The sequence below is a fragment of the Cornus florida genome, unplaced genomic scaffold (assembly GCF_030987335.1).
Source record: "Cornus florida cultivar Cherokee Brave unplaced genomic scaffold, ASM3098733v1 CherokeeBrave_3.0.0_Hap2_Chr08, whole genome shotgun sequence".
NCBI classification, from domain to species: Eukaryota; Viridiplantae; Streptophyta; class Magnoliopsida; order Cornales; family Cornaceae; genus Cornus; species Cornus florida.
In genome coordinates this window covers 8,614,928-8,641,936 of record NW_026775578.1, presented here as the reverse complement: position 1 = coordinate 8,641,936, position 27,009 = coordinate 8,614,928, and the positions used below count along the sequence as shown (strand labels likewise).

Sequence of the window (27,009 nt, the reverse complement as noted above, 5' to 3'; positions counted from 1 at the left end):
AGCAGAATCATCGGTTGGTTGATTCTGAGGGGGAGTTGTTGTCAGATGTTGGTCAGTATCAACAACTTGTGGAGAAACTCATCTATTTATCCATGACTCGACCTGACATTGCTTATGCCGTGAGTGTCGTGAGTCAATTCATGCACTCTCCTCGTACCCCTCACCTTGATGCAACTATTCGGATCCTTCGCTACTTAAAAGAGTGTCCGGGCCGTGGAATTTTGTTTGCCAATCATGGTCACTTAGTGTTGAGGCTTGGACAGATGTTGATTATGCAGGATCAGTTTCAGATAGGAGGTTAACTTCGGGTTATTGTACCACTATTGGTGGTAACTTGGTTACTTGGTACAATAAGAAGCAGGATGTTATCTCTCGAAGGCAAAGTATAGGGCTATGGCTCTTGGGGTATGCGAGTTGCTATGGTCGAAAACCTTGATGACAGACTTGTGCCTTCCAGTGTCATTTCCATTCTCACTCTACCGCGTCAACAAGTCTGCCATTAACATAGTAGCAAATCCCATTCAGCATGACAGAACTAAGCATATAGAGGTGGACCGTCACTTCATTCGAGAGAAGATTATCTTTGGTCAAATTTGCACTCCATTTGTCACAAGCTGACATTCTTACAAAGAGTTTCAGCAAGATTGTGTTTGAGAATGCATTATCTAAGTTGCGCGTTTCAGATATCCACACACCAACTTGAGGGGGAGTGTTAGCATGTATGATATCCACGATTTATGGAATGACTTACCATAATAGCAGAGATTTGACTATTCTATAGAATATGCTATAGAATATACTTTAGAATATGTTGTGATTTGATTTAGTTTCTTTTTTTGTAATATGAGCATGTTGTCACGGGCCTAGAGATTTGGCGCAGCGGCACGGCCCGTGCGGCACCAAGGAGTTGCTTCAGCTCGCACAAGTGCCCTGGTCAGCCACCACGACCTGCCCTCCCAAGGATACATGCTGACTGGTTTGGACCTGCCTTGGTCTCATCAGGGGAACAGCTCCAGCTCCCAACCAGTTTGTACAGGGATGGCCAACTCCCTTCTTCATAGTCAAGTCCACGACCAGCAACAAGCTCCTCGCACTCAACCGAGTCGACCTGCCTGAACTCTGAAGAGGTATCATCCTGTGCTCCTGCACGCCCCTTCCCTGGAACCATTCCCAGTCAAACTCTGCTCTTGGTCAACCAGCATGCGTGTCTTCCATCCTCCAAGCGTCTTAGGAATCACTTCGTGACAGTCTCCCCCACCCAAATCTTGAGACGCCCTCGTCACAGTGCGGCGCTTCACTACTGCGTCCACTCCCTTTCAAAGTCTGCCTCCAAGCGGTACGCTCACCTTCCCACCATCGCTTCCTTGTGTAGCTCCTTGCACTGCACTCGCCCAAGATAGACTCATATTTCTTGCCAATTTATTGGTATTGGACATGCATTATTATGATATAATACTTGAGATGGATTGGTTATCTCTCTACCATGCTCAGGTTAATTGTCATGATAAGTTTATTGTATTCGCTATCCGAGTCAGGATATATACCTTATCGCTATGCCATAACCAACGGGTGGTTCTAGCACCCACTTGTTTTATATTGAGGAGGAGTCCGAGGAGGAGACTAAGATCTCACTTGATAGCATTCTAGTTATACAGGAGTTTCAGGATGTCATCCAAGAAATTCCAGGATTTCCACCGAGTCAAGAGAGAGACTTAGTGATTGATTTAGCTCCAGGCACCGTACATGATGGCACCAATGGAAATGCGAGAGCTGAAGGATCAGATTCAACAATTTCTTAGTTAGGGATTCATTCGCAGGAGTACTTCACCGTGGGGAGCATCGGTGTTGTTCGTGAAGAAGAAGGATAGGTATGCTCACCTGTGTATAATAGACTACAGGGAACTAAACAAGGTTACTATTCATAACAAGTATCCTTTGCCTAGGATTGATGACCTATTTGATCAGTTGAGGTGAGCTACTTATTTCTCCAAGATTGATTTGCGTTTTGGCTATCATCAGTTTCGAGTTAGGGAGCAAGATGTTTCTAAGACAACATTTCTCACCCGATATGGATCTTATGAATTCCATGTCATGTCATTTGGGTTGACTAATGCACCAGCTGTCTTTATGGACTTGATGAACAGGGTCTTCAGGGCTAACTTAGATCAATTTGTCAATGTATTCATTCTCTAGTTTATTTTGAGTCAGAGAAGGATCATGTCAGACATTTTCGCACAGTATTGCAGACGCTTCGAGAACATCAGTTATATGCCAAGTATGAGAAATGTGATTTCTGGCAAAGAGAGGTGAAGTTTCTTAGTCATGTGGTGTCAGAGAAGGGGATAACGGTAGATTCAGCCAAGGTCTCAACAGTTCTAGAGTGGGGACTGCCTACCTTACCTTTAGAGATTCACAGTTTTCTGGGATTGGCAGGGTTATTTCGTAGATTCATCCAGGGGTTTTCGAAGATAGCGGGACCTCTCACCCATTTGACTAAAGAAGGTGTATCGTTTGTGTGGATGAACATTGTCAGGCTGCTTTCGATGAGTTGAAAAGCAAGTTGACTTCTGCACATGTTGTAGGTATGCCTCAGAGCGGGATAGAGTATCTTATTTGCACAGATGCTTTTTTGCAGGGTTTGAGATGTGTTTTGATGCAAAAGGAGTGACCGGTTTCTTATGGGTCTCGTAAGCTCGGGATGAATATTATCAGACATCTTTCGATGAGTTGAAAAACAAGTTAACTTCTGCACCTGTTCTAGCTACACCTCAGAGCGGGGTAGAGTATCTTGTTTGCACAGATGCTTTTTTGCAGGATTTGAGATGTGTTTTGATGCAAAAGGAGCTAACAGTTTCTTATGGGTCTCGTAAGCTAAGCCTTATGAGCTTAATTATCGCACAATTTGGAATTAGCAGCTGTGGTCTTTGCCTTACGCATTTGCAGGCATTATCTTCTGGGAGAGTCCTTCACACTGTTTAGTAAGCACAAGAGTTTGCAGTATCTTTTCACACAGAGGGAACTGAATATGAGACAGCGCAGGTGGTTAGAGTTTGTGAAAGACTATCACTTTTCTATACAACTATCACTTCTCTATACAGTATCATCCAAGGAAAGCGAATGTAGTTGCAGATGCACTCAGTCACCGACCCTATGCTAGTCTTTCGACTCTTTCCGCTTTATTTGCTACAGAATGGGATGCTTTGCAATCAGTTGATGAGTTATCTGATACTTTTATGACTTATGTCGTAGTGACACTTGTTATCATCCACAAAGTACTTAAGGCACAGCTTGCAGATCAGCCGTACATCGATAGAATTGTAGAGTTAGCTTCTGGTGATGTTCCATTTTACTCAGTTGGCACAGATGGAGGTTTGAGGTATAAGGCACGTTTAGTAGTACCTTATGTAGATGATTTGAGGAAAGATATGATGACGAAGGTTCACAATTCTCATTTTTCTATTCATTCAGGTGGAGATAAGATGTATCAAGACCTGAAACAGCAGTTTTGATGAGCAGGCATGAAGAGTTGCATAGCTATCTTTGTCTCTAAGTGTAGTACTTGTCAGATGGTTATGATTGATCATCCGAGACCGCCAAGGCTTTGCAGCCACTACCTATACTGGAATGGAAATGGGAGAGCATTTCTATGGATTTTGTTGAGGGGATTGCTTACTTCATATAAGGGTCATAATTCCATTTTGGGTCATTGTTGATTGATTGACCAAGTCCGCTGATTTCTTGCCTATTCACACTAATTTCACTTTAGAACAGTTGGCGAGGCTTTATATTGTAGAGATTGTGAAGTTTTATGGCATACCGTTATCCATCATATCGGATAGAGATTCGAATTTTGTATCGGGATTTTGGGAGAGTTTTTAGCAAGCTTTGGGTACGGAGTTGCATCTTAGCACTACTTATCATCCTCAGACTGAGAGAGTCAATCAGATTATGAAGGATAATGGATATGTTTCGAGCTTGTGTCCTTGATTTTAAGGGCAATTGGGAGGATTATTTGCCACTTACAGAGTTTGTTTATAACAATAGTTATCAGAAGACTATTAGTATGGCACCTTTTGATTCATTGTATGATAGACCGTGTAGATCTCCTGTGTGTTGGCTGGAGGTTGGTGAGAACAGATTTTTAGGTCCTGAATTCAAAGTAGGGGATCAGGTTTTGCTTAAGGTGTCTCCCATGAAGGGAGTAATGCGTTTTGGGAAAAAAGGGAAGTTGTCAACACGTTTTGTAAGTTCATTCATGATTACAGATCGTGTGGGAACTGTAGCTTATCGGTTGGCACTTCTGGACCATTTACATCGTGTCTATAATGTGTTCCATGTTTCTATGTTGCGGAAATTTCTGCGAAAAGATATTCGCTATCAGCATATAGATGTAGGCGAGATTGAGTTGCAGCCGGATGCAGCATATGTAGAGCCACCATGTTGTATTCTTAAAAGTAGGAATCAGGTGTTTCGCACCAAGATTTTTCCTCTTGTGCGTGTTCAGTGGAGCCATCATAATGAGGCCAGGTCATCTTGGGAACGGGAAGATGAAATTCATTCAAAGTTTCCAGAGTTGTTCAAGTAAGGTATGGGGTGAATTTCGATTCCGTCCTTTGTTAGGGGGGGAAGAATGTAATTCCCTTGTATTTTACAAGTTTTATTTTAGTTAATTTAATTGCATTGTTTGAATTAATTACATTATTTGAATTAATGCATTATTTGAATTATTTGTTTCTGTAGGTTATTTAATTGTCTAATTAAAATGGCTTGATTGTTTGTTTAATCTAAATGATTTATTTTAATTGTTTAATTGTTATGTTTATTTAATTATTTGTTTTATTTTATTAAGCGTGGATGGGGCTTTAGGTTAGTTGGACCAGAGGAGTTGGTTTGGACTAGTTAAGAAGGTCTAGGTATGTTAATGAAGGCTTTAGGCCCATGAGGAGGTGTGTGTATATATATATATATATATATATATATATATATATTAATAATTAGAATTGATTAATTGTGTAGATCATGTAAATATATATACGTATGGATATTTATGCTATATGTATATTAGTATTACAATTATTATTATTATTATTTACTTCTCAGACTAGGATTAGGTTTTATGTATTAGTATATATACATATGTAGTAGTCTGGGAGAGGGTTTTACGTGAAACCCAGAAAGGCAAAAAGAGATACACGAGAGAGAGAGAAGGAAGGAAGAAGTAGGAGGAAACCGGCCAAGGAAGGTTGCCGGAGTTGAGGAAGACGACCGGAGATATCACAGAGAGTTGCGTAGTTGATTTTCAGAGATTTTCAATCCGAAAATCATTAGACAATTCTCTTTTCTATCTCTTCCCCTTAGAACTTATAAACCTTACATTGCATGTTAGACTTTAAGGATTAAATCAGATAATGAAAACTGGTTATAATGTTGTGATGTGTGTATAAACTGAACTTATATGCATGTTTGTATATATATGTATTAACTTGATTAAATCTTTGATTTGATGTTGTATTCTCTATTTTTATTGCTAAAGCATGTAACTATATGTTATATAAACTGTGGGAATTGTTTGGAACATATTATGCATGCTTAAGACCTGGAACAATGAATTTACAGTCCTGGAACTTGCTGTCGCGAAGGAGGAAGAAGTAGGTTTCGGTCGACCGGTTTACCTGTTTCGGTCGACTGATAGGTTAGAGGCGTCGACCTGTTTGCCTAACCCGGTCGACCGAATGGAGCCAGGCTTCGACCGAAACGCTCTGCTGCTGCAGGGCTGTGTTTGGTTGTTGTGTTTTGATTTAGGGGCTTTTAAGGGGTTTAATGAGTCCAATGAACTTGGGTATGGATTTAAAAGCTTAAAGAAATTCAATATGCTTTGGGAATTTAATAATTGAGGCTTTAACCAATTTATAAGTTGTATTTATTCCTTAATATGGCTTAAATTGTGATACATGTTACAATATTCTCATTTATGATTTTAATCATATAAATTGTTGTTCTTATTATCTAAAAACATGATCTATGGTTGTACTACTTGTTGTAATGTTGATGAGATGGATGTATTATTTCTATGTTTGAATGAGATTCAGTGAGATGGCTAATAAGTTTATAGTCACTAATATGTGTCATTGTTAGATATGGCTATGAGATGATGGGCTGAGCTGCCTAATAAGTTTAGACTCACTATGTTATATCATTGTTAGATATGGCTTTGATTATTGATGTTGTTATCATTATATATATATATGTGTGTGTGTGTGTGTGTGTGTGTGTATGACCTGATACGAGTTGATTCATGGCCTCAGGATCAGTGGTTAGGACTGAGGCGTATATTGCCGGAGATGAGTAGCTGAATATAGGAGATGTGTGTGCCCTAGTATAGGAGGACTCTTGACCACCTTGTGTACGATTTCTCTTGAGATACCTACTATCCGGTTGAGACTGCCCTATATTTTAGTGAGCGTCGTAGTGTGTATATGTTTGTATTGACTATATAGCTATTGCATGAGTTTAGCTAAGATGTATTGATTATCGGTTCTCTGATCGGGTTGTAATAGAGAGTGCTTGCTTGTGGGTCTAACTCACACTTCATTTTTCAAGTCCACGTCAGTTTCAGTCCTATAGATTGTTCTTGCTGATTAGAGATATTCATCTTCACTCTTCCGGATTATCGACGTAGGGCATTATCTTAGTTTTATTTCATGTTTAGACTTAGATATTATTTATTTCAGTTTATGGGTTTCATTTAGGGGTCCATGATACGGATTCCCGAGTTGTATATTGGAGGATTATTAATTATGGATTTATTTGGAGAGTTAATAGTTTCACAGGATTTTATAATTAATTGTTATTTAGTTTCCCTTCAGTGATTATTTATTTACTTTAGTATTTCCTCTTGTATTCTGTGTTTGTCTATTATCAATTGTTATGATATCCCCGGTTTTCGGGCGAGGACCTGATCAACCCGTGCTTGGAAATTGGGGATATCACAGAGATAATAAGATGATGTGCTTCATAGACCTGCTTTATAGTTGATTGCCAAGTTGAAGCTTTCATTTTCCGGACATTTGACCATATTTTTTGAAATATCCTGAAAGACGTCCAATCCATCTAATATTATCCGGATTTTAACCATATAAGCTCTGCCATACGGTTGGGGTAGGGCTTTATATTTGATTGCAAATTTGAAGGGTTGATTTTATCATTTTGTGCTTGTATACTTTCCTATTCCTTAAACTGCAATAATTTGACGATATTTTTCTACCGTTCACTTTGAAAGGAGCTGAATGGTCAAAATACAAACTTTGTTTTGTAGCCATGAATCAGTTCTCAAATGCCTTTTCTTTGCTCGAACTGGATGTAGCAGATGATGAAGAACAGACGGGCAGTCTTTCTGCTGTTGATCATCGAGAAAGTGCCAAAGAAAGAGGTTCATTTATATTTTAATCAAAAGGATCATTATCTAGTGCGGTCCCTGTTAATAGAGAGTTCTAGGGTGGGCTGAATACACGCCTAACCTTTGATATTATTTGCACAAAGTGGCTGCTCTCAGGATTTGAATTAAGAGTGCCTAAATTTTTTGTATTCATCCCTTTTCTTTTCTTTTTTGTTTCAAATTGTAAATTTGTATCCTCGTTGTACCAAAACTGAGTTTCAAAATCTTTTAATGGTGGCTTGCCATACACTATTATTATCTATCAGAATTACCTACTTTTGAGACGCACAATGGATAAATAGGTCCAAGGTATTGGGCTTAATAAATATATTAAACTGCAGATTTGTGTCTGGAGATTTTTAATTTTCACAAGATGATCCTGTCTCCTCAGTCCTCACCTTCTACTGATGCATTGTGTTAATGGGTGATTATTTGTGCTGTCTGTATTAGGATGCCATTGAATATATATTTTTCATGGTGCAGGCAAGGCTAAGAGAAAAGGTGGCATCCCAGGAGAGATGACCCTATCAAAGAATGATAATGGGAGTCAACAAAGTCTAGAAATGGTTTCAGAAGTGTATAAATTTCCACTGGCATGGATTGACTTGGAAATGACTGGTACACAATTAGACGTAACCCCTATTTTTCTTGGCTATGACCCATAGCAATTGCTTTATTTTTTGAACTTTTGTTCACACAATATGCCCAAAATGTCGGTGGCATGAGAGGCCAGGACTTGCCCAGGTACAAACCCAGGTTTATATTCCTAGGCATATTATACCAAGTCTTTGTTTTAGCTATATTTCATTTCTTTTGCTTCGAACTCCCAATGGTAGGATAACTTTGGATCCAGTTTTGCTTAGTAAGTTGGTGGTAGGTGCAAGGGCGTACACCTTTCTATTTTGTCACTTGTGTTTGCTGCTTCACCTCGTCTTGGTTTGTCAGCAAGTTGATCTCTTTATTATTAATCTTGTTATTAGCAAAAAATTTATGTTTGAAACCAGGATCTTAGGACTTCTTTTGTCCTAGGTTCCAGATAAGCAACTATGGATACCAATGCTGTCAAATATGGATTATGTTTTGGCTACTTTGTCATTCTGTCACCTGCCTGCTCCACTTCTGCTGTTTTTTTCTGTTGTATTGTTTCCCTACATTGCTCACTTTGGTACCAAAACATATATGCTTGCTGGAACCAATTACCTTTCAACTTTAGCCTATCTTATCACTCTACTTGAATCCGACCATTTAGTTAGGTTATTTAGGCTCAATTTCTTTGTCTTGTTTTTTGTTTTATTTTTCATTCTCTTGCCTCCTTTGATATCTCTCGTTTACTCCTCTTGTTAGTCTACCTCATCCTGTTTCGTTGCAGTTGTTTCAAAGTTCTCCTCTGTCTTGGCACCCTACTTCCCTCAAAATTAAGCAGGAAACAGGAACGATTGTGTGCTGCAGCTGGCAAAATAAATCGGCAGCTTTATCTTTCTTTCTGATAAGTAAAATTGGCAGCTTTATCTGACTTATAAGAGGTTATTGAGTCTACATTTGATTAACCTTAATTCTTATAACTTAGTATTTAGGTTTTACTAATGGCAATTTGATGTAGGATGGGAGAGAGAATGAGAGAAGAGAAGAAGAAATCTAGGGGGAGAAATTTCTGAATTATAATCTCTGTAATCAATCAATAATCATCAAAAAGTGTGTATATGATGTCACAAGCCAAACATATATAGGCATCAAAGTAGAACCCTAATCAAACTCTACTAGCAAAAATAAAACCCTAAAATATTAAATTACTAAAATATCTCTAAAATAAAAAGATAATCAAAATAATAATAATAATAAATATTTAATATACATAAATCCTAATTGACATAAATCCCTTATTGTATTTATCTTTTCCCTGTTTCCAGTAGTTGGTGCTGGCCATGTGCACTTCAAGCTCTCATGTCATGTCTCATTCTCAATCACAGTTATTGCTAGCAGTGCTCTTATCAAATATACCAACAAGGTGGCTTTATTATTTGTCCCACCCCCTGTTGTGGTGGGTGGTGATAGGTTAGCAGCTGGCATTAAGACTTCTAATCACTCCAATATGAGTTTAGATATTTCAGTTTAGCTTAATAAGTTGTATTTTGTAAGTTCTGCTACTTTATCTTGTACATAAATCTGCATGCGGCCTACTCTTTACGCTTTCATATTTGATGTTGGATGGTTGATTGTATTTTGCAGAGATCATTCTTTTTATTTTGCTTTCTGTGCAGGCCTGGATGTTGAAGTTGATAGAATATTGGAAATTGCCTGTGTAATTACGGATGGCAATTTGACCAAGGCAGTTGAGGTAAATATATTCCATCTTTCTGGGCATTGATTCTCCAGAGTTATTGGTTGGAACTGTTAATACTATAAAATGCAAACAATTATGAATGTCCTACAATCATTTAAAGAGAACTACCTTTCTGGTTTAAGGAAGCAACTACAACCCCATTTTTTTCCAAAAAATAAAAAAATAAAAAAATAGAAAAAGAAAGGAAAAAAGAAAAAGACGTCCCCTATACCAATAAGAAAAGAGCGATGATAGAACACCTGAAAGTTGGACAACTCCGAATGGGGTGATGTGAGTGGGGGCGTGGGGCCCACCAAAGATGTCACCTCCGACTTTCGAATGATAAATGCTTTTCCATAAGAAAAAGGGAAACTAAAAAGAAACTCATAGTTGGATGGTGTTGTTTGCTTTTCCATGATCATATATGGGTTATATACAAGGATATTACGTTATGGTAGTTTACTAAATTAAAGAATTCTGAAATTTAGAAAAAATTGATCTTTAATTGTGATTCATGCTTTGAGATGGAAACCCCAATCTGTTTGATGCCTTCTTAGAATTTTACATACAAGGATATTACGTTAAGGTAGTTTACTGAATTAAAGAATTCTGAAATTTAGAAAACATGTATCTTTAATTGCGATTTATGCTTCTCTCCACAACCACCCCCCCCCCCCCCCCCCCCCCCCCAAAAAAAAAAGTAAAGATTATCATTGAGTTAGTTGCGTTGCTCTCTGAAATATAGTGACTTTATGCTCTATTTATGCCATATGATATTTGTTTTAGCGTCCTTTGAGGTAAACTTCTGATGCCTCTTTTGAACAATGTTGTGCAAAATATAAAGCCCCGGATTTGCAGTTTCTTCTTTTTGAAAGTTTCATGCTTTATTAACTAGGGGAAAAAGAAATATCGTGCTTTATTTCTTTTCTTCCATTATATATATTTTTAGCAAATTTATTATAAAATATTTATATCTTTTTGACAATGAACACTTATTACTGAACTTTATCTGTGTCATACTTCCACTTAGTGTTTGATAGCTTGCATGTTTAGTGAAATCAAACATGGTATCTTCTAAATATGCTATTCTCCTCAACTTTTGAAGTTAATATGGCTTTACTATATTTAGGGTCCTGACTTGGTTATCCATCAAAGTAAGGAGTGTCTGGATAGAATGGGAGAATGGTGTGAGAGTCATCATGGAGCAAGTGGTTAGTGGTTTATGCTTTTAGGGTTATTGCTTTTTCACGTTGATGATATATCCAATATACCTGTAACAATGTTCTTACTACTGCTAGTGTGGGTAATGCTGGCTTAATATTTTCATTTTTATCTAGGGTTGACAGAAAAGGTGCTCCAAAGTACAATCACTGAGCGGGAAGCTGAAAAGCAGGTATGAGGTGCATATTTTCTGCCAAACTTATTCCTACGTGTATCATGCTTTTCCTAAGTGGCTTAAAGTTCATAACCTATGCAAATGGATTAAATTCTCGTAACAATCGTACTTATCAAAAAAAAAATTCTCGTAACAATCGTAGAAGATGTGATGATTCTTGATGCTTCAGCATGTTCGCAATTGTCCAAGTCCTACGAACAAAAGTAGGAGATTTTTCTTTTGTCTGGATGGGTTCAGGCTCCTCTTGTCCATTTAATTCTTTAATTTAAAGGATCTACAGAATTCAGATTGCACTAGACTCGTGCTAGTTATATTGTTATTGCTAAAAAAAGACTCATTCTTCTTTTGATAACTTTTTTGAGATCTTTGTTTCAAATACTGTGCAACCCCAGCCAAAGTTGGTTGATTCTGAGTTCGATGCCTGCCATCAAACCTTTTGGAAGGATGAGCAAATGGAGGTTATGGTTCCCTACCTCATTTTTCTTCTTCTTATTCCTTCTTTTCCATCTCTCTCCTCTCTCTCTCTCTCTCTACAGCCTTCCCCCACATCTTCTATTTACAGACCCTCCATGGAAGACTCCCCTCCTAAGCTAGACACCCGGCATTCCAGGTTTCTAGTTTTTTTTTTTTTTTTTTTTTTTTTTTTTTTTGCCATTTTACCAACTCAATTGATCTTGCCCCACCATCAATTGATCAAGCCTCCCCCAGTTCTCATTTTCTCTCATTGCCAGTTTCCTACCTCATCCTTTTCCTAATTTATGGATTTAGCTTATTCAGTTTATTAGAGGCGGGCCTTGGCGCAATGGTAAGGTTGCTCCATTTTGACCTAGAGGTCACGAGCTTGAAACGGGAAACAGCCTCTCTAGATGCGGATGCAAGAGTTCATACATTTGACCCTCCCTAGACCATGTAGTGTGGGAGACTTGTGCATTGAGCTAGCCTTATTCGTTTTATTAATTTTCGCTGATACTCTTCATAAAATTCTAATATTACTCAAAGAACCACAGATACTGTGATCACAATTACTACACAAAAGAACACTAGTAAAAGAATTGATCTCCTGAACCTTTTCTGCTGTTATCAGATGAAGTTTAAATAAGATGAAGCAAACCTGCATTAGTGAATGAAAATAAATGAGGTGATCCACTGTAAAACAGCTCATATGACATCAAAAAGCCATCACCTTTCCTGTGCTGTTATGGTTGATCAACTGCAATTTTTACAACTGAAAGCTCAGTCAATAAATGGGGAGCTTTTATAGAAAATGAGAATTCCAGACTAACATTGACATGTCAATGTACCTATGGCTCTTACTGAGAATCTTGTATGTAGAACACTAATTAACTAAATATTGTTTGCCTTTGCCATTTTCAATGCCCTTTTGAAATAATTCTATTCTTGTTAACAAACTTATGATGGCTGGAATATAGTTCTACTAAAATGCTCTAAATGTTGTTACAGGTTCTTGTAGTTTCCTTTTCTATTTTGATACTGTCTATGTTATTGCTGATTCTTGAACAAAATATCTGCATGCACATTGTTTTTCCAGGCTTATTCACCCTTTGTCTAGCCATATGGTTATTATGTTCTACAACTTACTACTACAACCTTTCAGTGTATTCCTTATCATTTTACTTGGAAATTAGGAGTCAAATTAGTTCCTCTAATAAACATTCACTGACTTGTTTTAGTTTATTGTAGGTTATTGAATTCGTAAAGAGATATGGGAGGACACATACTCCTCTTCTTGCAGGCAATTCAGTTTATATGGATCTTCGATTTCTAAAGGTGAGGGAAAAAAGATGCATATTAAACCAGCACTTTGTAAACGGTATATATTTATATTAAAGTATTATATACATGTATTCTTGTAGAAGATAATGGGTTTATGTTGTATACATGTAGCCTTAATCCATGGTAAACTACATTCAGAACTATTACATCACCCGGGAGGCAGGCATACAGTTTTTGTTATATTCACAATTATAAATAAAGAATAGTTACTGCCATCTAATTTGGGAATCACTTAAGTTGTTGGCTTTTTAATAGCCCTCTTTATTATTGTTATTATTTTTTTCGGTAAATAAGTGAGCCCCTTTATTAGTTGAGAAAGAAGAAACAAAAATGTGGTACTGAGGTGGGGTTAAATAAACGATATTAAAGTAAAAACTACGATCCCATTGAAAGCAAAAGTATTAACTCCTCATCATGCAGTCTACTTTAGACGGCAAATCTAGGAATCCATGGGATGGAGCTCATTGTTAAACCATTGATCTAGTGTCTTTTTAATAAGGTAAAACTAAATCTTGTCATCAAATGTGCACCGACAATAAAATGGATCCCGCTAAATGGTGATACCCTTGAATCTGCACTCGAAATCTTACAAAAGCATTTGAGCATGAAAGGTATTACGCTTTACTTGCACCTGTTTTTCTATCTTCTTCCTTTGAGCCACTCACTTATCCATCTATTTTTGGCAATTAAAAGTTCTATCAGTATCAGTGGTAGTATAACTAACCATATATGCTCAGAAGCAACTTGAGAAGCATTTTGAACAAATGATGCTACTTTTGGGTACATTATTCTTGTTTAATGTTACAATTGCCTCAGAACACCTCCTCCGTAGCTAGAATACTTTATTATAACTATGATGTGCCTAAAGTATTCGACGTGCTTGGTAGATTTAGGACTTCTTATTCAACCAACATTTAATTGTTGCATTTGCTAGATTCTGATAAGTTTTCCTTTTCGCAGAAGTATATGCCAGATTTAGCTGCTCTTTTCTCACATGTGCTAGTTGATGTTAGCAGTATTAAGGCTCTATGCATCCGTTGGTATCCAAGAGGTGAAAGATTCTGCTCTTATTTGTTCAGTACATCCAGTAATTTTCTTGTAATTGATATCAGCTTTTTCAGTCTGCTTCTTAACACTTAGAAATCTGTTACGTGTGTTCGTTCAATGTCATTGCTTTTCCACTAGATAAGAAAAAGGCTCCTTCGAAGGAAAACAAGCACAGAGCCATGGACGACATCAAGGAGAGTATAGCAGAACTTAAGTTCTACAAGGAGAATATATTCAAATCTAAGCCTAGGAGGTGATTGCAAAAGAAGAAGTAATCAACGATCTCAGGTTCAAGAGACTTTTCATTTTTGAGCAGCTGTATCTACAATCAATGTAGTTAATTGGTTGCTTGTAAACTTGAATGGGATTTTCTTCTCTCTATGCAGTGCAAAATGGTGCTGACCATGCGCCAAGACTTAAATGGGGTTTTCCTGTTAATTTTCATTATCATGATTCAAAAAAAAAAAAAACTCAGTATGTTGCTCAGTTCTTAAGAGATGTCGAAGATCTGGTGCGGCGTTTAGTTTGGAAAGAAATGTGACCAGAGTGCAATTTTTTTTTTTTTTTTTTTTTTTTTTTCGTCTACTAAATAAGTTAAAGATAAACTAACTTTAAATATTATACTCGAATTAGACATCTCATGCTTTGATAACTGATTTTGAGAGAAAGTTGAAGAGAATCAATATTTGACAGTGTGTGTGAAATTGAACCCCAAGTGCACGTGTTTTGATAGAAAATTTTATAGTTGATGTGGGTTTGTAATATATTGAATGAAGAATGGAAGGATGACTATTCTCTAATTCTTTTATCAATTAAATAATTTGTTTTTCCGTTCTAAAAATTACCAAGGGAATTAGCATTTGAAAATATTCCTGACTTAGGTCCTGTGCTATGATTCTATGAATTATAGATGTTTTAGTGTATTTTCAAAACACAAAATTCAATTTTAAGGTGTCAATTTAGTGCTCCAAATGCAATATAAGCATATTTCAATCAATAGAATTTATATTTTGTTTGGATCGAAATTAACTAGTGGCCATATAATTTTATTCTCAAAAGCTAAGTGAATAAAGAAAATGTACTGAAAACTAATCTCTAAATTTTTTAGTAGTCTCTAATTTTTCATTTTACGGTCAGCAATTATCAGTACCGGCACTTTTAAGTTCTTTTTTTTTATTTATTTTTTTCCCTCTTTAAACTAACAAATGAGCTATTAAGTTGTCTCAAATGGATAGACTTTCTTCTATAATAAAAAAGAGAGAGAGAATATTATTTGTAAATGTCCTTTTGAAATCCTTTCTTTAATTTTGGAAATGAACTTTACCAATTAAAAAACTGAAACGCTCAAATGAAACTGAAATGCAAATTCATATATAATATAGAGAGAGATTGAGGCGTCGCCGAGTGACGGCCATTTGAAGATTTTTGTTTTCGTATGACCTCAATTTTTTGCTACGATGCTCATTTTGATTTCAATTTCAATTTCAATTTCAGACCCATTGAGACCTAATCTCCATTTTGCTCCAATTGTAGCCATTTTGTGTGAAGACATGTAACAGTGATTTTAGTATATATAATTACTTTGGTTTTATTTGATGCTATCCAAACTAATTAATTAATATTTTTTTTTTCTAATTTTCTTAAATAACTTTCCATGTTAACTAAATGCATGTTTAAAAATTATTTATCTTTTTGTTACGTATGTCCATCCAAAGAGGAGATTGCTGAAGTTTTCCCTGCAGTACTATGTTTCCCTTTCAATCGAATCAAGGACAAGGAATCTCCTGCATTCCGTGAAAAGAATCTGAAAAGTGAAATCTATAAAAGGGTTTCAAACTAAAGAAAAAAACACAAGCGTCAAAGACCTACTTCTGTTACTACTACTACACTCAGCCATTGAAACCCTAAACCTCCCAAACCCTAGTTTTGTCTCTCTTCCCTCACACCATATATATGTTTGCTCTGCTAGCTCTTGTATATATTACACGGTGCCCATTTATAACGTTCACTTTAGATGAATTTTGGTTCAATCATATATGAAGTTCTAATTCTTTCTGATGTTTATATATATGTGTGTGTGTGTGTGTGTGTGTGTGTGTGTGAAAAAATTAAGCCTCCACTTCTTCAAATAATTTTTAGATTTTTGCTAGATATTTATACAGATTTCTGTTAGTGTGGAGAATCAATGATAAAAAACGGGTGTTTTGTTGGGAGGATTGTTGGATTCCAAACAAGATCAACTTAAAAGGTGTACACTACCAAACGTATTGCATCGGAAGTAGTTTTTAGAGTAGTAGATATTATCAATCAGAAAATCAAAATCCTGTAATTTTGATTTGCTGAGACACACGTTTAATGCATTGGATGTAAACAGAATTAATCAAATTCCTAATTACTAGTATAACAGGGCAGGAAGATAAACCATGGTTGGGAACGTAACGGTTGTTATCCGTTAAATCAGCTTATAAATTGTCTTTGGAGATGAGGAAGGTAGAGTTGTAAAGGTTGCTTTGCTTTGTTCCCGCTAATTTATTCATTCTTCTTGCCTTATGAGAAAGAAGAAAATATATATATATATATATATATATAACAATTACACAATGAACATTTGTTGCCATCGCCAAATTCTGCTGCAATTCCAGGCAGGGAAGGTTTAAAATCTTATTATTGGAAGAGGTAATTTACTATCAAATATAAAAAATATTTGGCAGGAGAGGTATTTCAAGGCATGAGTTTTTTTTTTTTTTTTTTCAAATCGTAATATTTGGTGGAAGAGGTATTTCAGTTTGAATGCAATTACTTAATTGTTAAACTTACTATAAAATTTACATGTTTAGCATGATTATTTGTTTATTTATTATAATTAAGTTATTAACTGCACATGCATGCCATGTCCAAAATTGTAAAATATGCTGACAATTTACATATACTAATAATCAATTTACATAAGAACCTATGCTTCAACTTGGAAGCAAATTACCTTTCCCCCATAAGAATATATATATATATATATATATATATATATATATTCCTGCTGCAATTCCAGGCAGGGAAGGTTTACAAAATGAAAATGAATTTGGTTAATTTATTTCAATGAATAAACGTTATATTTTGGGATTATATAATTTCTAAAATTTTGAAGGAAATAAGTTGATATATGCATAAATCGATCATAACCTCCGACATAATACTGCATACAAGTGTAATTTGTAATACATACCAATTCAGAGACCGAGTGCAATTAGTAGGAGATTTTTTTTTTTCAAAAAATATATAATACAAGAAGTAACTCTCAAAATGGGTCTTCAATGGAGCTATCTGGTTGGACGGTTGTACCTCTTTGCCATTTTGTTCGTCGTAATTCCACGGGTTGGGAGATTGAAATCGTTCGGTTTAGCCACTAAAGTTTGGTCATTGTTTGCTCAGAACTCATAAAAATCAATGGAGTTTTGTTGGTCAGAGCTCACCGGAATTAATGGAGCTCAATGTTGGGTTTGTCTTTGCCGGGGTGAAGGCCAATGTTGGGACGTCTCCAATGTTGGGTATCTGTAGCTTCACCGATTTGGTCTTAGTTTGTGGGCGTGAAGCAACCTTAGTAATGGTTCTTAGATTAGCTGGTAAAGTAAAGATATGAGCTGAAAAAAGAAGCAAGGGTTATTTAGTAAATTTCAGAATGTACTTAGGGAACAGTAAAAATATTTATAATTACTTTTGCCTAAACTATTTTTTGGTGGGGCTCCTTCTGAGTGTTTACATTTTAGTAATTAAGTTTTCCTTGGATGTTTATTTATTTATTTGTTAAATTAACCTTTTTATTTTGCTTATGGGTTCTGTCTTAATTGTAATTATTATTTATTATATTTTAAAATAAAAAATTAATTTTAGCGAATTTGTTACATCTAGTTATTTTTATAGAAAAAATGTCAAGTAAGGAGAATAGGAAATTGGTAGAAAAGGTGTTTGGATGTAAATGTAATTAATTTTATGCATCATTAAGGGCACCATTCATATATATTATCCGCGCCAAGAAAAGGAAGAATAGCATCTAAGTGCTGTTTCATGGCCTCAACCTATATAAATATATAATAAACATGATGTTCATCATGGAATATAACTAAAGTATTGTTGTGGAACATCGACAAATAGAAAAGTGTAGAGTAGACCAGCGAACAAAGATTAAAAAAAATAAAAAATAAAAAACCCAAATTGATTATTTTTTATTTTTTTATTTTCTTTTAAAATGACGAAATTTTAAACTCCAAACTTCATTATCAACCAGAATTATATATTGCACTACATTATGATACTAAAATAATTGTAATAATGTTTTTTTTCAATGCATTATTATGTATATTTTTAGTAGCATGTTTATAAATAATATGAAAAAAAAAAAGAAAAAAAGAATAATACTCCAGTTAACAGACTATAAATGAGTTTGTCAAGTGTAAAACATACTTTTTCAATAAATGTTGATAGTAATGTTGTCAAGGGTAAAACATACTTTTTCACCATATTTTTTATATTTGATGGTAATTCACTAATAAATATTGTCGGAGTGCTAGAGTAGTAGAGTGTCAATATCAACTCCTTTTTCTTTTTATAAATATATTTGGTAGAGTCGGCTGAGTCTTACCCGACTTAGTCATCGCATAGCCCTAATCAATAGGAAGCTTCCTAATTGTTGGACTTCTTAAAATTATTATTTCAGGTACTAAAATTATTATTTCAACTTCCTAACATTTTTATTTTCTCCTATTAGATCTCCAAGCCAATAGGAAGGTCCCAAAATTATTGTTTTCTTATTTTATTAAACTCTTTTAGAAAAATTATTTCTTTGTATTAGTAAGGCCCTATAATTATTATTTATATTATTAGACTCTAACTAATTGTAACTATTTCTTTGTATTAGTAAGGCACTAAAATTATTACTTGCTTGCTTATATTATTATTATTATTATTAACAATTCTACACTTCTTTATTTCCTCATATTATTGACTGGAGGAGCAATTTAATAGTGGGTCTTTTCTTATACTATTGGACTCCTCCTACCAACATGAAAAGATTCATTCCAAAATTTTCATTTCACTTTCTATTAAAAATTTTAATTCTAACCAAAAGACCAATTAGCCTGGCGGAAATTTTCATTTCACTTTCTATCAAAAATTTTAATTCTAACCAAAAGACCAATTAGCCTAGCGGTATTATCCCTTTCTCCCCAAAAGGAAAGTCAGGGTTTCCAACCTCGGTAGAGGTAGGATGTGTGAGTAATTGATTCCTAATTCTATCCTTTTTCCTCCCCTTCTTCCACGTTTTTTTTGAACACATATTTAACTAATAATTGTAAAAATTAATTTTTAAATCATTTAAAATAATTAAAAAATTATACAATAGTGAAAGAAAATCTTGGACTAGATAAATTTAATGCTCGAGCTGGATAGTTTAGTGATGAGAAAATTGGAGTAGCCTGACACATGTTGATGTTGCCCTAGCTTCTTGTACGGTCCTACCATTCAGCCAAACTCACCCACTAAACATAACTTCCATTTTTTTTTTAATAAGCATATTACTTGTTTTCATTTTTCTTTTTTATAGAAAAATAAATAAATAAATAAATAGCAACAAACTTCAATCCATCGACAGTTCTGCACAGGCTTGTCCAAACCCACAGAGGTCAGTTGGATTTCTGCACAGGCTTGTCCAAACCCACAGAGGTAAACCAAGGACTGCCTGCATTTGTATCTCTTATGTTGGTTTCACACACACACTACGGTTTGCAACCGAAACTTGAACAAAGCATGTGATTCATTTCATATTTGTTACTGCAATTTTTACTGGTTCGACCCGTTGAAAAGTTCCTATTTCACAAGATCTTGGGTAAGTGAAATATTCATGCCCTTACAATGAACAATTCATTAGAAGCAAATCATCACACAGTACTATTTATTAGCTGGAACACGAAGCTTTGGCTTCCATAATCACCAAGGAAATTTTATGCCAGCAATCATGCTTCACGTTTTAATCTATATGCGTCAAACCAGGATTAATGTTCAGGAACCTTCACGGTCTCGTGCACAGCCGAAAAATCAAGGTCCCCCAAACCCATGCTTATGGCTTTCTTGAATGCCTGCATGAAGAATGAGTGAGTGAATTCAATCACCAAAGAGCTATGGTAACCCTTTCATAGTTAACAGCTGTGGTTAAAGCCAAATCCTCTTAAAACCAGCCATATTCGAGAGTTGAGTTCTGCAGTTATTTTATAAACCCATTGAATCATCGAGACAAACAAATTCAGGTTAACCCATTCTAAACCAGATGGGTTCAGGTTGGGTAAAAAGTTTTCACCCCTGCTTCAGGGGTTAAAGCTTTTCTTGATCAATTTTAAGGATACATAATAGACCTTGGGTTGTCTTTCCTTTTTTTTTTTCTTAGTTGGTACTCGCACACCCATACCTCCACCGAGGCTTAAACCCCTAACCTCCCTTTGAGAAGTAGGGGCTTGGTACCGCTGCTGGGCCACTGGCCCGTTGGTGGTTGTCTTTCCTTTTTCACAGTCAGCATAACATTTGGATACAGATACAGAGGTGAAGGAAAGGTCTTACCTCATTGGCAGCAGCTGCCACTGGCATTGATACCGCTTTCTCATCCCCGAGGGCAAGAGCCAATCTCATATCCTTCTGCTGGTGTTTCAGAGGAAATGCTGGAGAGTAACTGCCCTGAATCATGGTGGGTCCTTTCATCCTGAACATTGGATTAGCAATTCCACCTAGGTCCTGCAAGAAAGTGGCATATCAAGAGTTAGCTCAACACAAATAGACGTCTAAACAAAGATTCTTGCATGCCATCTCACCAACACATCCAGAAGAGTATTAGGGCTCAATCCACTTCTGTCAGCCAGTACAAGTCCCTCTGAAAATGCATTCATCATACTGCAAAGGATTCAACCACTATTACAATTTAACCAACATAGCCCATGACCATGCGGTGAAAATTTTAAACGTCTTGACAAAGTAGCGCAACAATGTAATATTGACTTGCAATAAGCATATCACTTCTCTAAAACCACAGAGAACTTCATAATTATTTATTCTCTCACACAAACAGACTAGATTACATGTATAGTATAGATGTAAAATAGTAGATACTGGAAAGCAGAGAGGCGCAGATGGCCGAAGGGGATTCCTTCCGACTTCAGATGACAGAAAATAGAATATTTTAAGCTTTCCAACTTAAGGAAGATTGTAACAAAAAAAAAAAATTGTCAGCCTTTTGCAGTGGAAGATTCAAGTTACTTGAGATATCTTTTCTATTATCCACGACAACGAGATGCCCCGGGGTGTGAAAATGAAGTGAATAACACAAGGAGACAATGCAAATTGCTGTTTATGTAGTATGATATTCAATAATTATCTGTTTATGTACTTAACAATATATACAAGTGCTATTAACATTTCAGGATATAGATTATAAATGTATATGGGAAAAATCCCCCACATAATATCATTATTTAATTTTAATCTACCCAAACAAAATAGCAATGTTCAGTTGTCACAATCTACATTCTGAAACAGTTGCTCTGGAAAGTGGAAAATGCTGAAGAAAACACTCTAATTCAGAAATATCCTTTGTGCAAAAATGAAGTAGTACCTCCCCATTATCTTGTTCACAACAAGTTTCATTTTTGCTCCATTTCCAACATGGCCAAGGAAAAATGACTTCTTCCCCATGACGTCAAAAGCAGGAAGTGCTTCCTCGTAGAGTGCCTGCAATTACAAATAAGTGGACATGATAATAACATAGAATGTTTGCAGCCTGCATAGAACAAAAGACTTGATAGCAATGGCTGTGAGAATGTGAGCATGCCCACATGTATAGTTATGTTAAAAAATCAACTTAAACATAGTTTTGCCCACCACAATGATTCAAGTTTAGAATTTTAGCTCCATCCTTGTGTCACTGAATTCATGCCTAGGCAAGTGGTTACGCATGATTGAGCATACTTTTTCCTTTCAACTAGGTGACAGGATTCTGGGCAATATTGAACCAGGCACTCCATGCTTTAACTCATCTTTTGACCAAGCTCGTCATAAATAAGTGATTGAAAAATTTAGGATAGCAAATGTGTAAAACTATGCTTATTTAGATCCATAAGCTTGTTATTAGTGGATGTACACTTGGAGCTACACTTGGAGCAAATGTGTAAAACTATGCTTATTTAAGATCCATAAGCTTGTCATTAATGGATGTACACTTGGAGCTACTGCCTGGGCAACAAATTTAGGCCTTATCCCATGCTCACCTGGTCATTTTGACGATTGTTCTTCCTTTAGTTTCTCAACATGTATTTCAACCAAAAAGGAAGAGTATAAGAGAAGAAAACAAAAGGCAACGTAGCAAGCCTATAAATACTAATCCTACAAACTGCATCTGTAAAACTGAAAGTAAATTTACCTTCACCCCAGCAGCAAGAATTACCAGTTGACCATCTTCAGCAGGCTTTTTGCTACCTGAAACTGGAGCTTCAAGGAAAGAACCACCTTTTGATGTGATTGCCTGTATATATCAGAATCATTCAAGTATCAGTTCCACATATAACGATTCCTTTTTCTTTCTTTCTTTTTTTATTCTTACCAAACATCAATTTTTTGTGCAAACTTCTGCGATAAAAAAAATTGAAGAAAAATTCCATCAAGTGTTGTAAAATCAATTCCAAATGCTTCTGATATTTCAAACATTGCTGATCTTCAGCAAACAGCTCATCAACAACAAAAGAGGACAACACTGATGATCAAAAAGCTCAATATATATGGTATTGTGAGAACTATCAACCCATCTATTATCACATGTTTGAGAGGAGGAAGCTGATTCTTTTTTTCCTTCTTGTCTGCAAGGAAAGTTAAATGCATGGGACCAAAAATTTTATGTTTAGGAACAGTAATTCGTCTAAATATGCCACTTTCCTTAGTTTAACTGATAACAACTTGGATATGAAAGAGCAAATATCCTTTTGCCTTGTGGATGCATTTTAGAAACTTAAAAATGTTAGAACCACAAATTTTAATACAAGTATTTACAACCGCATTATTTTAAAAGAAAGTTAAATGCATGGTGCCAAAAATTTTATGTTTAGGAACAGTATCGTCTAAATGTAACTCTCTCCTTAGTTTAACTGATATCATCTTGGATATGACAGAGAGGATATCCTTTTGGCTTGTGGATGCATTTTAGAAAGTTAAAAATGTCGAGCTACAGATTCTAATAAAAGTATCGACAACCGCCACATTTTATGGCAGAAGTATAATTGCAGTGAAAAGAAAGCAGGACAATTAAACAAGGAAAATGAAGCAGTATTAATGGCATGCAATTAAACCTCGTTGATCTTTGAAGACGTGTCAGCATCAACAGTTGACATGTCAATGTAACCTTTTCCACTGCAAATTTGCTCAAGAACACCATCTTTATCAAAAACCACCTAAGCAAAAACAAAAAACAGGGCATTCAATAAGGTCAGTTAAAATGTTTATTTTAGAAACACCAACCTGATTTACTAACCGAAAGAGCTGCAGAAGGATCAGACAATATCGCAATGGTATATTTGCACTTCTTAACTACTGCTGCAGGGGTTTCTGCTACTGAAGCTCCATGCTCCACCAGCTCATCACACTGAAATCAGAAGAAGGTTTGAGTACAACAGGCTTTGCTTCAAATGTGACAAGAACAGAAAAAAGAATTCCAATTGCTTGATTAAGTTGATCAGACTTCAACCCTCTAAATCAAAAACCATAGATCAAAGTGCACATGTGACATGCATCATGGTTGCAGAAAATTATTTGCTAAGCTAATAAGCTTCAAAAGTAAGATTAAAAATTTTAGTTGGACAAGAATCACAAAAGCTGCACACTACCAATTGGTCAATGTGTGTTTATCATTTCTTTATCAATGTTTTTTTAGTGTCAGTTTTCAAAAGCAGTTCAACTCTGTTCACACTTCACTCTCACTAAATTTGAGCACAGATTCCCAAAAGTGGCAAGGAAGAAAGTAAAATGAGGGCAACCGGCATTCATTTTATGGACTGACTTATTTAAGAGAACTTTAGACATCTAACAGAATCAGCTCTAATTAGAAAATATTGTTGTTACTGTGGAGGAAAAGGAGTTAAAAGTTGTCAATTGATATTAGAGAATTGAAACTGGCAGAATAATGTGTGCGCACCACACACGTGCACAGAGAGACTCCAGCCAAAGTATGTCAAAACGGTTAAATAGAGACCAAATGCAGGGAAAATCATAATCAACTTGTTTAAATGTTGGTTCATACAAATAATTATAAGCAACAAACCTGTGATAGTTGATTTCCAAAAGAGTATTGAACTTCTAATATGTCGCGTAGACAATTAATTATTTACTTACTTGAATTTATAGAAAAATAAAATAAAAACATTGCAGTTTCCTTCAGGAATTCAATTAAGTTCGAAGTTGGGGGTCACTATTGAGGGTATGTAGTTTGATTAAATTGAGAACTGTATCCTTGTTTTCTGTATACTTCACGTAGGGGACTGATTTTCATGGGGAAGGTATTTTAGGTGCCATGTCTCAAATTAAAGAAACAGCGTCCAACCTAAACTCAACAAAGCCTGGATTCAACAGTTTGGGTTCAATTACATGACAGCCTGCTTAACCATTCAGTCTATTTAATGCTACAAATTCAGTAGAACCACATGCTATCATATTTTCCTTTTATTATCTCAACCCATTTTAGTTTTAGTAATTTCCCTTGCCTAACATTACTCTCAATGTGATACGTGCCAGTCTTCCTCATTGGTGCATTTCTTGGTCTTCAGTGAAATCTTGTTGAATTTTTCCAATTTTTATCTCCAATGCATTCATCATTCCTCTATGACTGAGGTACGTAGATGTTTACAAATTTTGAAAATTGTCTTTTGTTTTCTTTTTTATATTTCTCAATGAATCAGTTCAAACATTTCTTTTTTATTTGTTAGCGTTTATGATCTATAATATTAAGTTAAAACTCATACAAGAAAACTTGAAACTAAGCACGAGGATGCTTCTGCTGACAAAGGTTTAGAAAATTATAATGTTATTGGTTACAGGCATGTTACCAAATTAACAAGTATGTGGAAGAATTTATTTCCCTCTCGGGGAAGAACATCAAGGTAAGAACTTTCAACAAAATAGGCTATCAAGAAACTGTAGGTAGAATATAGCTATCAATTCCTTTTTTAAAATAATTGAATAGGTAACTCCTCCATTCCAAATTGCTGGCCAGTGTAACTTGGAAGAATAGTTAGATATTCAGAATTTAAGCTATATACTGTTTATTTTGAAGTATATGCAGATGCCCTAAAATCTTCAGAACATGAGGGAAACAACTCAACAAGGGTAACCACAACTTAGTGCACATAATTTGGGAGCCAAAATTAAGTTCAGCTCATATTATATTGGAAGTTTTGGAAGTACTCAATGATGAACCACTGAAGAATCCTACCTTTGAAGGGCTACCATAATTAGATTGGGATGAGTCACGTTAAAAATCATCACCACAAATTTTGTCTTTCATGCTAATAATGTTTGTATCTATACATACATCAGCAGAATAAGGAAGCACATCAATTCCAAGCAACCAGACACCTTAACAAAAGGTTCTATTAAAGATAATGGTCAAGTAACATCAAACGGCAAAACATAACTCATCATCCACACAGCAAACATACATACATATACATATATAGAGAGAGAGAGAGGGTATACCCTAGAAAGAGTCCGGTTCCATACAGTGACCTTAAAGCCATGGCGGAGTAAGTTCATGGACATGGCCTTCCCCATGATTCCTAGCCCTAAAAACCCAATTTCTTCCATTTCTATTTTTCTTCAGTTTCAGTGTGGGCAAATGCTCTCCCTCTCCACTGCTTTAAATCTTCTGTGTATCGACACACTCTACGAATAAAATAACCATAGTGCCCTTTTCACCCACAAATCACAATGACAAAGCATTGCAATCCAACAACGCAATGACAGTGATTTCTTCTTATTTAAATACACAATTCTTTATATCTATAGATCATCATTGTCATTAATATATTAGTACAATAATAAACAAAATGCTGTTATTAAATCAGCATAAATATGTGCGCATTGCGTTACTTTACCTAGTATTATCTGCTGGACAGATGGGTGTGTGTGGACAGACGCGATGGGTTTTCTGCCACGTCAGCGTTTCTAATCTTCCACTCTTTTGATTGGGCCTTCTCCTGTTTTTTTTGTTTTTTTTGTCTTCCTCTATCGTGGGGGCGCATAGGGAAAAATCGGGTACGCACACGCGCATTAGACAAGATTTAAACTTCCCAAAACAACTACTACAAATTTATTTTTTTTCTTCCAATTTATAAACATATAGATCTATTGTATATGAAGATTATGTTAGTTAGATATTTATCTACGATAATTGACTAACTTTTATTCATAAGGTAAAAAATAATTGCATTATATAATTATATTATATAAAATATGAATCCATCAAAGTACTACTTAAAATGATTTGATAAATTTCAAACTTTCTTTCAGGATTTCTAATATCACATTAACAACTCCGTTTGTTTTAAAAATTAATGTTGACACCTCTTGTAACAATTTCATTTTGTGAGATTAATGGAGCTTGGTATTTTACTACCCACTTAAATTTAAATGGATACATATGTGCTTTTTGTAAGAACCAAAGAAAAATTATAGTGTTTTGAATTTTTTTTCTTTGGACAAATAATTCGTATACTTTGTCATATAAATAATAATAATAAAACTTCTATAATAAAGGGTTTTAAAAAAACAATGATATCATTATGATCTATCTATATTCTTATTTATACAAAAGTAGGTTGACATCCTTCAAATTTAGTGAATGATTCACTTTTTGGATTTTAAAAATTAATTTATATACATCACTTTTTCTAGAAAAGGGTTTTAGTGGGTTAATTTGACCCCCAAAGAGAGGAAAATGGTGTCTTA

At 35.4% G+C, this 27,009-nt stretch overlaps 2 protein-coding genes across 14 annotated transcripts in view; one reads left to right on the top strand and one right to left on the bottom strand.

Moving 5' to 3' along the window:
* LOC132269232 (oligoribonuclease-like) overlaps nucleotides 1–14,571 on the top strand; it is a 30,382-nt gene extending 15,811 nt beyond the window's left edge. For 7 of the 13 annotated variants that reach the window (XM_059770346.1, XM_059770352.1, XM_059770349.1 and 4 more), the window contains 8 exons: nucleotides 7,316–7,429; nucleotides 7,919–8,053; nucleotides 9,694–9,770; nucleotides 10,885–10,966; nucleotides 11,093–11,148; nucleotides 12,853–12,939; nucleotides 13,906–13,996; nucleotides 14,131–14,571. In XM_059770346.1, the coding sequence (XP_059626329.1) occupies nucleotides 7,316–7,429; nucleotides 7,919–8,053; nucleotides 9,694–9,770; nucleotides 10,885–10,966; nucleotides 11,093–11,148; nucleotides 12,853–12,939; nucleotides 13,906–13,996; nucleotides 14,131–14,249 (761 nt within the window). In that variant the 3' untranslated portion in view covers nucleotides 14,250–14,571. Of the gene's footprint in view, nucleotides 1–6,595; nucleotides 6,676–7,279; nucleotides 7,430–7,918; nucleotides 8,054–9,693; nucleotides 9,771–10,884; nucleotides 10,967–11,092; nucleotides 11,149–12,852; nucleotides 12,983–13,905; nucleotides 13,997–14,130 lie in introns of those variants that run through there. The other 6 variants (XM_059770357.1, XM_059770347.1, XM_059770345.1 and 3 more) reach the window with 5 other exon arrangements.
* Nucleotides 14,572–19,777: 5,206 nt separating this feature from the next.
* Nucleotides 19,778–26,060, bottom strand: LOC132269231 (glyoxylate/succinic semialdehyde reductase 1-like). The gene is made up of 8 exons (XM_059770344.1): nucleotides 25,759–26,060; nucleotides 23,543–23,653; nucleotides 23,361–23,462; nucleotides 22,442–22,543; nucleotides 21,638–21,753; nucleotides 20,841–20,919; nucleotides 20,593–20,763; nucleotides 19,778–20,117 (listed from the first exon to the last, which is right to left on the bottom strand). The coding sequence occupies exons 1-8, from the start codon at nucleotides 25,864–25,866 to the stop codon at nucleotides 20,034–20,036; spliced, it is 873 nt and encodes a 290-aa protein (XP_059626327.1). The 5' UTR covers nucleotides 25,867–26,060; the 3' UTR covers nucleotides 19,778–20,033.
* Nucleotides 26,061–27,009: the final 949 nt, after the last annotated feature.

Excerpts from the sequence above, each read along its gene's own strand:
- LOC132269231 (XM_059770344.1), bottom strand. The coding sequence starts at position 25,866 with ATGGAAGAAATTGGGTTTTTAGGGCTAGGAATCATGGGGAAGGCCATG. Across the intron at positions 21,754-22,441 it reads TTCTTGCTGCTGGGGTGAAG|GCACTCTACGAGGAAGCACT; the intron begins GTAAATTTACTT and ends TTGTAATTGCAG. Across the intron at positions 20,764-20,840 it reads ATACTCTTCTGGATGTGTTG|GACCTAGGTGGAATTGCTAA; the intron begins GTGAGATGGCAT and ends ACTTTCTTGCAG.